Source organism: Argiope bruennichi, chromosome 2 (genome assembly GCF_947563725.1).
Source record: "Argiope bruennichi chromosome 2, qqArgBrue1.1, whole genome shotgun sequence".
Lineage (NCBI taxonomy): Eukaryota > Metazoa > Arthropoda > Arachnida > Araneae > Araneidae > Argiope > Argiope bruennichi.
The window spans coordinates 21,339,866-21,353,517 of NC_079152.1; the positions used below are offsets into that span (position 1 = coordinate 21,339,866).

General features: G+C 28.6%; 2 protein-coding genes across 8 annotated transcripts in view; one reads left to right on the forward strand and one right to left on the reverse strand.

Annotated features, from left to right (window-relative positions):
- LOC129960568 (aquaporin-9-like) overlaps positions 1–2,042 on the forward strand; it is a 119,407-nt gene extending 117,365 nt beyond the window's left edge. For all 4 annotated transcript variants that reach the window (XM_056074070.1, XM_056074086.1, XM_056074077.1 and 1 more), the window contains one exon: positions 285–2,042. In XM_056074070.1, the coding sequence (XP_055930045.1) occupies positions 285–322 (38 nt within the window). In that variant the 3' untranslated portion in view covers positions 323–2,042. The remainder of the gene's footprint in view (positions 1–284) is intronic.
- An 8,604-nt stretch (positions 2,043–10,646) lies between these two features.
- LOC129962088 (multiple epidermal growth factor-like domains protein 11) overlaps positions 10,647–13,652 on the reverse strand; it is a 308,991-nt gene continuing 305,985 nt past the window's right edge. For 3 of the 4 annotated variants that reach the window (XM_056075806.1, XM_056075809.1, XM_056075805.1), the window contains 2 exons: positions 12,762–12,866; positions 10,647–10,990 (listed from right to left, as the gene is read on the reverse strand). In XM_056075806.1, the coding sequence (XP_055931781.1) occupies positions 10,857–10,990; positions 12,762–12,866 (239 nt within the window). In that variant the 3' untranslated portion in view covers positions 10,647–10,856. The remainder of the gene's footprint in view (positions 10,991–12,761; positions 12,867–13,652) is intronic. The other variant, XM_056075804.1, reaches the window with a different exon arrangement.

Genomic DNA, 13,652 nt, shown 5'->3' on the forward strand with positions numbered 1-13,652 from the left:
GTGCCAAACTCAAGGCGGGTTCAAATCGTCGGAACAGGGATTTATAAGGATTTCCTTGACATCTGTTGATCCAGAAAAGGGGAACCAAATCATCTTTGGAAGTTATGCCATGAGCGTCAAGGTTTTTGAACCTTTCGATCGCAATGTGAGAATCACAGAGTCAGTATTTTATTACAGTCCATGTTAGAAATAATTAAATAAAAAAAAAGGGAATTTGGATTAGAAAATAAGAGAAAATATGAAAAAAATTATTAATTAATTAATTTTTGAAATTATTTTTTTAGGGATGCTAGCGGCAGAAGGCCGAAAGGTCGAAGAATAACCCATCGGACGAAGCGGACCGGGCTGCGGCGTTGTGTCACGTAACACCCCCTCATCTGACAAGAGAAAGAATTCAAAAGTGACTTAAAGAAACTCTACTGGAAATGAAGTGGAATATCACGGACAAGAAATTTCCTCCTTTCCATGATAGGAATACTTCTGCAACTTTTTATTCCTTTCAAACTGAGTTTCCGAAGGAGGTTTTATATTTATAAGCTGGTTTTTATCTAGAATTTCAAAAATGAAGTTGAATTATGCACGGGCTAATAATTCTCAAAGATTTTAGTAAATATATTTATGCATTATAAAAGTCTTAAAGTTAAGGCCGTATTTCATTAAAAAGAATTCCTTCTTTCGAATTAATTCAATGGCTAATGATAATTTTAATTTTTAGAAAAGAAAAATTCATTTTATTTCATTTTTATAACATAACACTTTTTGTTTGAAATTGCTGCATGTGGCATGTATGTTTTATACGTGTAAATATAAAATCTGAATTTTCAGATTCCATTTGTTTATTCTAAATGAATGCTGATTTTATTATAATTGCGTCAGATCTTTCAAAATGAAAATAAAAAGAAAAAAAAATGTATGAAGAAAATAATTGGAGAGATGAGAGATTTAAAATCAGATTATAGAATGTAACAGTCGTTGAAAATTTATCAACTTTTGTTTTGTCACTATTTATTAGCTTCAAAAATTTATCAGTTTACATTTAGGAAATTCTAGAATGGCCTTTTTTCAAGTAGAATAAGTTCCTCCATGGACACTGTAAATATGAATTTACTTCAATTCGATTTTAGAAGCTTTTTAAAAGTATTTTCACTTTTAAAAGGCATAATCACATACAAAACTGTGAATTACATTTTTATAAGTCGTAACAGTTTTTATAAGTCACTTTTCGGTCGGTCGATGGAATGGATTCCATTTATTCCTTTTAATAAAAACAATCATGGACCGTTTTTTACTTTTTCATCTTTGTTTTTTCATTGTGATTCTTTTTTTTGCTACAAGAAATTTCTCTTATGTTTATGTTTTACTAAGAGATCTGTTGAAGTTGAATACAATAGATGTTTGCAAAGGAGTTAAAATCTTATCCAAAAGATGTTGTTTCATCTGATATTTGCTTTTTTATATGAAATCATTAAATTTTATTTGATAAAATATAATTTTCAGTTTAAAATATAATTTTCAGTTTTAAAATATAATTTTCAGTCAGTTTAAAAACTACCCCCATGGTGAATGTTTTTTAATATTTATATTTTAACTATGTAATACATCTAAGAAAAGGATTGCTAACAAAGTACAATTGTTTCCTGACTTATATGTGAGTTTCCATACATACTTTAAGCTGTACATAAAATGTTTCCAATTTTATTGATATTTACATTATTCCAATGTTATGAAAATACTTTTTCTACATATTTTTTCATATATATCTGCAAAAAAAAATTCACTAGTGAAATTTTTTTATACTTGCAAACGCTTAAAAATGTGCGAGGAGCGTAGTTGTAAATAGCAATGTACAAAGTGAAGTTTGTTTGTTTTTTTCCCACTTTCTTGCGTAGTGTAATTTATATTTTATTTAGGTTTGGTGTTTCTCTACGTGGAAACACACTTTTTCCAAATACTATTTTTATTTCACTCTGTAAACGTATCGAAAACACATGAAATCTATGTATCATGTTATATTTATATCAATAAAAGGTGTTTTATTTGGATGGTGTTGTGATGTTTGTCAGAATCTGCGATGTATCATTATTTTACATACACGAGCTCTTCACAAATATTGCAGTTAAAATTGCTTATGCAGTTTTACTATTGTGTAATTATTTCTTAATCCATCATCATCGGTCGTGTATCATAAGAATATCGAATCATAGCTTCTCAAATCTTATAAGCTGAAATTAAATCATTCAACAGACTGTAATTGGATTAAAAAATAGCGCATAATCCATAAAAAACAACCCTCAAGTATTTTATAAATTCTTCAATGAATCAGTAAGACAGAACATTCGAGAAATTGAAGACGTCATTTAATTAATAAATATCAATATTGATAAGAGATTAATGAAAATTAGATGTCTCTAAGGACCAGCTTGGTTGCCAGCAGTAATTATTGAACTTCATTTCAACTGAATCTCTTATGAATAACTTGATATTCTTTGTACTCTTAAGAAAAACTTCAAATTTCGATAGTCAAGAAGCGCTATTATAGTTGTCCTACACTTAATTTTTTCATTCACGTGACATAACAATCTTCATCATTTAACATCTAATTGCGAGTTGTCAATGTTAACTTCACCTTCTTATTTCTCATACAAATTACGGCTTTGTGTCTAGCTTTAAATAGTGCGACGCATTCTACATTCAATATCAATCAGTTCGAATCAAATGTGTGCATAAAATAATACAACCATGATTATTCAAATTACAGAATAATTTTTTCTATGAGAAGGGGCTTACTATTTCATGGATTTTTTTTTACAGTTACCACAAAAAAATCTATGGAAATCAAAAAAGAAAAAAAAAATTAATAACGTTTTATCAAAAAAAAAAAGAAAAAAAAGTAAAGAATTTTAAACAATGTCAAAACATGCAATTAAATATTTATATATACAAACAAGTTGACTTTTATTGAAACTATGTTAAGTATTGTCACAAATCATACAAAAACATTTCACAAAATGATACGTTTAAATCAAACATTCAAATGTTAAAATCGAAGAAAATGTTAATATCGCTGGAATTTTTTTAAAAATTCAGTTTCTCCTATATTACTATTTCCTAAAATGGGACATTTAATTTGAAAAACAGAAATATTGAAATTTCAATTAACATAAAAACTTACTTTATGAAACAAAATATTTTTATTTAAATTATAAGAATTGAGAATTGAATTCTTCAGTATTGAAGTTTTATGCGTACTGCAGCCCATATTTCATAATTTTTTTGAAAAGAAGATTATATAGCTAAAATCTTCTTGATTTTATAAAAAATTCAGTTCACTGAAATAAGAAAGCACTTTTTAAGTGATAAAGAAAATAATATGTATTTACACATCCAATTATATTATAAAAAAGTGGAGTAATTTTTAATACATTTACTCAATTAAAAATCATTACTGCTTACTTGTGAAATTAAATTTTAATATGAATTACACAATAAATTTCAAAAAGTACATTCAAAGCATGTTTTAAATAAAAATCTGCTCATTATATGTGGAAAAATAAGCCCTAATTTTATACTTATATCAACAACAATGGATAAAAAAAGCCGGGATGCAAGGCAATTCGAGTTTCAATTGAAACTTTCTCTTTCAACAATAATATATATTTTAAAACGCGCTTAAAATGTTTTTAAAAATTAATTAAGGACAAAAAATATCTGGCAACTTTGTTATCATTAAAAAGGTATGTTTTTTTTTTTTAAAAACTTTAAGAAGGCACAAAAATAATTTTAGTGATATAATGTCTCCGGAATTTATAAAGGGAAAACATCATTATTTATTTCAATTTCTAATTAATGAAGTTTTTTAAAAAAATCAATCATTCTGAGGTGCACATTTCCAATCTCCAAATTATAAATGTGCCAAATTTCATAGTTCTAGGTCTAATGGTCTGGCCTGTAAACAGACAGACAGACACACACATACACTTAATATTAGTAGAGGTTGTTAAAAGTCAAAGATTCTGCTATCAATAACTTTTTATCATTTTATTTCATTCAAGTTTTGTAAAATAATTACAGACTCTAAGATTCGAAGTATTAAATCGGATATGTTGAAAGATTATCTTTCTAATTTATAGCATGTTTAATTTTGCTCACAAACTAATATGCTCAAGTTATGCAAGTAACATTTATGAGCAGTTTAAATGTTGGAATCAAATGCGAGTTTTATATGAGGAAAAGAAAGTAATTTACTGCATCGCGAAAGACAATGTGTCGCGACTTTAACAAATATTCATGTCATTACCACAAGACTTAATTACAAATATATGTATTTAAACTAAATTAATTTAAAAGTTCTAAAATGTTTATTATATTAATTGAAACAACTCAACTCTTTACTGAAACGATTTTTGAAACGGAAAAGAAGATTTATGTTTTATGTGAATGGCAACTGTCCGAATAAACAAAGGATTTGGATGTCAGGTTCAGTGTGGTTATGATTTATTTTAACTAAAGTGTTTTATTATAATTTGGACAAAACACAACGTGTAATTAGAGTTTGCATGACAAAAAAATTTAAGGCTTTTTTATTAAATTTCTTTTTATGGCATATGTGACTTGCCATTAGAAAGTTGACACAAGCAATGAATTAGATAGACTTGTGACAATTCAAATAACGCATCTTAAATTTTTAACACAATCTAAAGTTTAAAAATATTTTATTGAAAGAACCATGAAAATTAAATTATGGAAAAAAGACACGTAATTTAAATGAAATGAACAACACTCCTGAGAAACTAGTTGGCTGTCAAAAACGGTCAGTTGTACTGTAAATTCTGTTTATTAGTTATCTTTCTGGTAAACCATCATACTGTACTTGATATTTTTAGAAAAATGGTACGGATGAAAAGAAAAATTCATAAACGTGGAAAAAAATATACACACATTCAACGAAGAAGAAAGCGGGTGATAGTGCTGCCATCTACAGGTACACATACAAACTGTTTTCATTCACTAATGAAAGCTGTTTCTCAATTAAGCATGATATTTGAATTATAGTAAAGAGTAGATCTTCGAAAAACTGTTAATTCGTCTGGGGTATTTTTTTTGTTTGTTTCAGATTTATGTCATATTTTTTTCTCAAACGATGTCATTAAGGGATGTGTATGGCAAAAAAAAGATATTGATACAAAATTTTAACTTTTGGCTAATTGTTAAAATTTCGACTTAATTTTCTACATTACAAAAAAGATACATTAAGTTTTCTGTGCTATCGTTAATGAACAAAGAAGCTAAAGCTGCAACTATTCCATTTAAGCTTCAATATTCCTTTAAATCATATTTTCAGCTTACGTAAATTTTCCTCGTTTTAATTTTTTGAGTGGTTTCACTTGTCAGATCTTCAATATTCAATATCAATATTATTATCTTCAATAATAATAAATAGTTTAATTTATCTATTTTTATACTCCATTTATAACTTTATTTTGCAAGTCTATAACATTTTTTAATAAATTATGTTAAATGCTATCTAATAAAATCTTTTGAAAGGTATGTTAAAACTGAACTTATTTACTTATAAACTAAATAATGATTTACAATTAAACTAAATGATGAACCAAAGCAGAAAAAGATTTCATGTAAAAGTAATTCTGTAATAACTCTAACTATCTAACTGTAACTCTAACTAATTTCTCGACAATTTACATATTAGGAAATCTATAAGTTGAAATGTAAATATTTATAAATATCTTATACATAATTCTATACCTTGATTTAAAAGAAGCCAAATCTCCATTTGTTTGCTTTTAGTAAAAAATTGATATAGTTACAGTTTTTCTTAACGGAAATATGAAAATAATTCATCATTTTGCGTTATTCATATTTAGCATTTACTTTTCTTTTCTATGAAAAAAATATAATTTTTAAAATTAAGATAGGGAAAATTTTTTGTACTAAAAGATATTTTAAAACTATATCAAAAGATTTTTAAAAACTATGGCAAGTTAATATTTTTTTGTCAGTTGCTAGTAATATTTTAAGAATTATACAAAATTTGACGAATATTCTGATGGATAACTTGAAAAAATGCTCTCAAAATGCTTTCAAATGGAATGGTCAAGACTAGGGATTGCAATACCGGTATACCGGGATACCGAATACCGGTATTTTGAGCCATTTGTACAATTTTGTAATACCGGTATTCACAAGTTTAAATACCGGTTTTTGCGGTATTTACTAGAAAATTTTTAAATTGTCTCCACTATATGTTCAGGGATCGCCAACATAGCAAAATAGTATACTTTTTGTTTTTATGTCTCCCTAACGGGCGAAATTAATTAGCTATTTAATTGCTTAATTAGTTGCTTAAATCTAAATTAGCGAAACATGGATTATCCCTGAAAGAAGATATAGTATCCATAACGACTAATGCAGCAACAGTTATGAAAAAAGTTGGAAAGTTGATTGGCGCAAATCAGTAATTATGCTATGCTCATGGTATTCAATGAGGAGTAATAGATGTATTATACTAAAAAAATAGAGAACAGAAGAATTCAAATACTGTGGATATAGAAATTTCGGATTCCGACATTGAAGCGAGTAAGAGTGAGAGTGATATTAGCAATGAAGATAATGAACAATGTAATTGTTGAAGAAGATATTGCTAATGAGGATGAAATATTAACCCATCAAAAATTGCTTCCTATAATTTATAAAGTTCGAAAAATTGTTGATATTTAAACGTTCCCCTATAAAAAATGACATATTACTAAAATATATACTTACTGAAAATAAAACAGAGTATATGTTAATAATAGATTCTAAGACACGTTGGAACAGTTTACTCCTAATGATGGAACGATTTTTGAAATTTAGAAATCCAATCCAAAAAGCAATAATCGACTTAAACCTGTAAATTAATTTTTCAGATAGTAAATTCGACTTAATATCCAGAACTATATCAGCTCTACTTCCAATAAAACTGACTATAGAGGCATTATGTCGGAGAGTTTTAATTTATTAACAGCTAATGCAACAATAAATTTCATGTTGCAGTTATGAAAGAACAGCACACATTACTATCTGAAGAATTATATATTACATTGATAAATCGCACAGAAGAAAGGCATACCGAAATAGAAAATGTCTTTCGGTATTTACATAATTATAATAATTTTAAAAATGAAAATGAGAAAGAGGAAAAGAGACTAACCAATTCAAATCTGATACAAGTTTATAGTAAATTTTCTTCACATTTTTTAATCACAAACCTATCAACACTCAGAAAAATTCGGTTCAGTTATCGAAGATTATGATAATTTTCGATAACTGAATGTCGATAGTGAAAAGGAATTGTCTCTTGAACAAAAATTAGAATTGGTGATAAATAAAAAAAAAAAAATCAACGAACCAAAATACAATACAGAAATCATCTATATCCAAAACCATCCGACGAGAAATCGATTTATTTGAAGATGAGGGATTTAGAGGTAAATACTTGGAAAAAATATATCGTGCATTGCTAACAGTATCACCAACTAGCGTAGATGCCGAAAGAGCGTTTTCGACAGCTGGTAATTTTTTACACAAAATTACGTTTCAGGCTTAATGACAGTACAATTAATGCATTATGTTTTTTAAGATCACATTTCAAAAATTTGTAATAGTACCATAGACTGAATAGTGATATTTACACTTTTTTTGTGATTTGAATAAATTTGAATTCCTTTACTTTTTTGTGATTCTTTATATACTGTTATAATTTATAAGTTACATATTATTTTTGATATTTACACTCTCTTATAAAACTGGCAAATAAAACGAAGAAACACCTGCGTTTTCTTTCTTTTCCTAAAATTTCTGATACCGGTATAAAAATCGGTATCCCGGTATTAAGATCTAAAAAATACCGAATACCGGTATTGAAATTTTGGTCCGGTATTGCAATCCCTAGTCAAGACTAAAAGTACAAAAATTTTTCAACTCTACATAAGAAAATAACAAAAGTTATTCCGTATCATTGCCATATAATTATCATACATAATGATGAATTAATTATTTGGAGACTATTAATCCATATAATTAATAATTATATAGATTGTTATATTATCATAACCATATCTAGACTTCTATAAATAGTTATAAATATTAAAAGAAACAAAGTAAAGTACTTACACTAACGTCATTAGTAAAACAAAAACTTGCTTTTTAAGCAAAGTTTTTGTTTTACTAATGACTTGCTTGCAACAATATGTTGATACTTGCAAAATATGTTTTTTTATTTAAAATATAATATATATTTTTTATAAATAATAATAATAATAATAATAATTTTTATTTATAATTAATATATTTATTTTTTGTGCGAAATAAAACATTGTCTTTATTCAAGTTAATCAGCTTCGGAGGATTTCTTGTATCAGATGCATAAGCAAACATACGTATTTTCGATTTTAATTCATATATGTGTATATATATGGATAAATTTTGACGAAAGGGACTTTCTAATTTGATAATATATCGTTTTTTATAAATGACTGGAATTCTGAGATTGTTGAAAATAAAACAAAATTAATGATTACAATTTTGCCCTTATTATGCTTTAGTTCTTTTATAGAAAGGCAAGGCATAAGAAACTATTTTCATCTATTTATAATTACAGAAATTCATTTTTTCTAGAATCGATTACAAGGTTGTGTAAACAATACTTTTTTTTGATCTTTTAAGTAATATATCTCTTTGTCTCCTTGACTTAAAAGTTCCGATAAGATTAACATAGTTTATCAATGTTGTGCTGCCATCTATTGGTTCATTCCAAAATTAAAAAAGGAAAGAATTTTCTTCAAAAAAAGGCAGTGAATATAATTTGAAAAACGCATGTTGCTTCAATCAAAATCGAAATATTAATATTAATATATAATATAAATAACTATCATTTTTGAACAGTAAAAATGCATTCTTCGCACAAAAGGTTCATCATTATGGCAATTTTCTATAAATATATTATACATTTTTAATTTTCAAAACTTGGTACAGCAGAATGCTTTATACAGTCCCATTTTGTACAACAATATATTGAGTGATTGCCGATAATTTTAATTAATTTTGATTGGCTTTATGCCTCAACTAAAGGATGAATAGGCTTTGGCAGTGTATACTCTGTGGATCTTTGTCGACGAATTCAAAAAGTCTTTCGTTAAATCATAAGTCTTATATCGCATCGCATATGCTCAAGTATTGTTAAATGATGCAACTTTGTAGAGGTGTCGAAAATATTCATTTTTTGCAAGTTTTAAGCATTAAAGTTTATGTATTATCCAACTTTTTTTCCCAATTTTATAAAAACCGATAAATGACTGTTATCCTCTGATTCGGCACTTTTTATAATTGTTCATACTGTATATATTATCTATAAAATTCATAACGATAATCTCTCTCAAACACCTGTCAGAAATATGGAAAAATAGTCTAAATTAATACATTTGCCTTATAATATTTCAGTAAATTTGTACAGATAAAAGCATAAAACATTGCACCAGCATCGCTGAATATAAGAAAAGTAATTTATTAACTCACGCCTTTTTACTTTATGGTCAGTATAAAAATTGAATTTTTTAAACTTTTTCTTACCCTCCTCTACAAAAGCCTAAAGTATTTTCATGCATTTGCGTACTTTACTTTATTAAACTTTACACTTGAAATTTATATCTAATTGCAGTAATTGAGAAAATAAATGTTTTCCTAACTTTTTTTGAATATCCTGTACACTTGTTGAAATAACATTATACTATGGTATGAAATAAACCTGCGTGAGGCTCATGCAATCAGCAGAAATTTGTGGGAATCGAATCTTGGTCCCATGATCCCCCGATTACGAACCGAGGGAGCCGCAGTGGGCTGGCGATAAGGTCTCGGCTTCGGAATCGGAAGGTTTCAGGTTGGAGACTCGATCCCACCGAAGAACCGTTGTGTAAGCGGGTCTGGTGCACATTAAATCCGTCGGAGCCAAACTTCCTCCCTATAGCGTAGTTTAGAAGTTAGGAGAGGGAGGTGCCAGCTCAGGTGTCGTCCTCGTCATTTGACCGTGGTTCAAAATTATGAGTTTCGTCCCAAAATAGCTGTAGTGTTGCTTTAAAACTTGACGTTCATATAATTAAACTAAACTATGAAACGAAGGCTTTACTGCCTTGTAAATTGATAGCATAAAAGGAAAATGAATCGAATGTAATTTAAAAATAAATTACAGAATTTATCTAAAATATTGATTTCACTAATGATATTTATTATTTTTGTGAAAATTTATGTTATTCACTTAAGACATATCACTCATTTCGGAAGATGCATTGAATTATTTATCTTTAAAATGTAAAACATGCAAAATTTCTCTATTTGCGCTATAAGACGGTTTTGTCAACAATATTTTTGTCGCCTGAAGGGGAAATTGAGTTCTCAAAATTAAACTGGTGTAAAATTAACTCAACAAAATGATTATAAAATCGTAATTTTTTCGCTCCACTGATTCCATTACGTTATTGAAGAGTCAAATCAAGTATTCTGGTCAGGTCAAGAACTAGCGAGGTACTCTGAAATACGAACAAATTCATATTAAAAACGAAGAGGAAAAATAATATTAAGACATAGTTTTTACGAAATGGAATGTTTATCTGAGACATACGAGAAAAATGGCCAGAAACATATGTTTATACGAACATTGTTTAAACAATATATGATATAACAAATAAATGGGATATAACATATTTCTAATGAGTCAAAAGTTTTTTTCACTTCATAGACAGAGATAATAAAACAGCACGAATCATGTGAAGCAGATTTTTACAAGGGCACATGAAGCAAAATAATACTCAAGTATTCACATAAATATTTTCTTCTTCTTCTAAACCATAACACGCATTCTCATAGATATTCATTGACTGAATGGAATTTTTGTCATTCACTGCAGACGATTTTGGTTTATCGTAGAACTCAAACTGAGCAGCTGAAAGGAAAAGAAGAAATTGGGATTGAACAGTTATAAAAAAACACAGAAAATGTATTCAGATTGAAAAATTATCAGACAACCAAATTAAAAATAAATAAACGAAAATTCTTAGCATTTAAGGAATTAAAAATCATATGTTACAATTTTAGCTAAATTCGTCAAAAGCTGTCCTTTCGATCCCTTAAAAATAGTTTCATTGCTTGATGTAAATATTAGATAGCCACATTGAGTGACTTGCTACACGCCCATTATATAAATAGTAATAATTTAGTCAATTCTAACGAACTACATTAGAACATAGCAAAAGAAATGACTGTTATAATTGATACTCGAATTATAAATATAAAACATTCCAATCAGTTAGATATGTTTGCAAAACATTGAAATGAGCAGCCGAAATCTTATATGCTGTTGTTCTGATAAGGATTTTTTGGCAATATCTCCCGGAAACAGAGAGATATGAGGAATAGCGATTATTAATGACGTATTAAGGTTCATTGGCTTCACTATAAGTTTAGTTATATTAACGTCCCATTGTAAAACAACACTAGGGCTATTTTGGGACGGACCTCGTAATTTTGAACCGCGGTCAGATGACGAGGACGACACCTGAGATGGCACCCCTCTCTCCACATTACACCACACCAACGGGAGGACGTTTGGCATGACGGATTTAACATGCACCTGACGACGGTTATCCTTACACGACGGTTCTTTGGTGGAATCGGGTCTCGAACCTGAAACCCTACGGCTCAAAAGCCGAGACCTTACCACCAGGCCACCACGGCCTCGGACTTCAGTGTAAAGAATGTGCAATGAAATAGTTTTTTGGACTCACAAACAAAAGGTTAAAAGGAAACATGCGACTATTAATAACGTATCTAGAGGTTAGAGACTTTCATGTAAAATAAAAATTTGCGAAATCGGACCAGTAGTTGGGACTGGAGTGCTGATTGTTTTGGTTCCGCGAATCCCAAAAACAAAACAAGAAAGAAAAAAAAAAGATAAATAAGCAGTGAAAAAAAAAAGGAAAAGTACGTAATATAATAAAAAATATAAATTGGCGGGGGGGGGATAATCACTAAAATATTACAGCATATCTACATTTCTTGGATGCACCGACAGTTGTAGAAGCTTTTAGCAATAAATTAGATCTGCCCTTTATTCTCATTCATATATATATCCATTCTTCCTTACCTTGGCGAATTTTATAAACTTTATAATTTTCTAATGCCACATTTAGTGAAATAATAGATAATTAAATATTTCAAATCTTAGTAATAGGTATTTTTTAATAGTTAAGTTGCCCTACTATTCGAATAGAAAAATTCAAAATCGTCAAGGCCTTTAACTTTGTGTATAATAATGTTTGAATTGACATTAATTGCTAGCTAATTGTAATATGACGGGACAACGTAGACACTTTTTGAGACAACGTAGGTTTGTAGAAGGTAAAGTACAACGGTGCATTTTTATTTTTTTTTATTTTCGTTCAATTCGAAACATAATGCTCGTATTTTCATATAAACGTTAAAATTAACTTCTTGCATCGATAGTATCGAACTTAAGGTAAATGAATAGTGAGAGAGCGTCAGGCTTCTGACGCATCACCCTAAGTATGTTTACAAAGTGAATTCTATTTTTTTTAAAACAACCCATTATCCATCTGAATGCTCCGTTTCATCACATAGAATCCCAGTTACTTTCAAATAATGCTGCACCACAAAAAAAACCCCAAAGGAATAAAAAATATATTTATACTTTTTACCTTCTTGATTATTTTCGCCGATTAACTTTCTTCTGTGGTCCTCGGTATTTTCATAGGTATCTGCACCATAGGAGAATTTAAACTCCACGTTGGAAAGCGGTGAATCTGTGGATGGAAGAAGATAAAAGTTAATTTAACAGAAATATATGTGATAACTGATAAGACTGTGGGCAAAATTATCCAAGCTGAGAGTTCTGACAGCTGATAACGAAATTAGGTGATAGATTTTTCATAGCAGAAAATAATTTCCATGTTATGAAGATAATTTCCGATTTATCTAGCAACATTTTTACAACCAAAAGAAAGTGCCCGTTTCTTCTGCAACACTTTTTACAACCAAAGGAAACGCGCAATTGCTCACTGTTCCTTTTTGGTGTATGCTGGTAGTGATAGGACTATGCTCACTGTTCTATAGTTAAGATAAAGGGAGCTTTGGATGTCAAAATTCTCTATTTGATCACAATATCGCAAACTTTACGCATGCGCAAACATATACCGTATTTTCCATTGAAATTAATTTTTTACTTACATACGCAAAAAGTATAACAATTCTTTAAATACTGTAATGGAATTAGAAATATCGCTTAAACAATTTATTAATAATTCTGAAATGATTAAATGTATCGATTCGCAGTTTTTTTTAAATTTCACATTGTATAAAATACATAAACATATGGAACAAGATGGATTTGGCGCAAATATGTGAAATTTGTACTCTCTGAAATGACTATATCCCTAAAATTCCTATATCAGAAAAGGAATGAAATGTCAGAAAGGCTGACTTAAGGCTTGTCATATCACAAATGCTTTAATTTTAATCAACGATGTATTCAAATTAAAACTGAAGGCAAGTAAAAAAATAATAAATTTATGGACTAATAAATGGCAAAA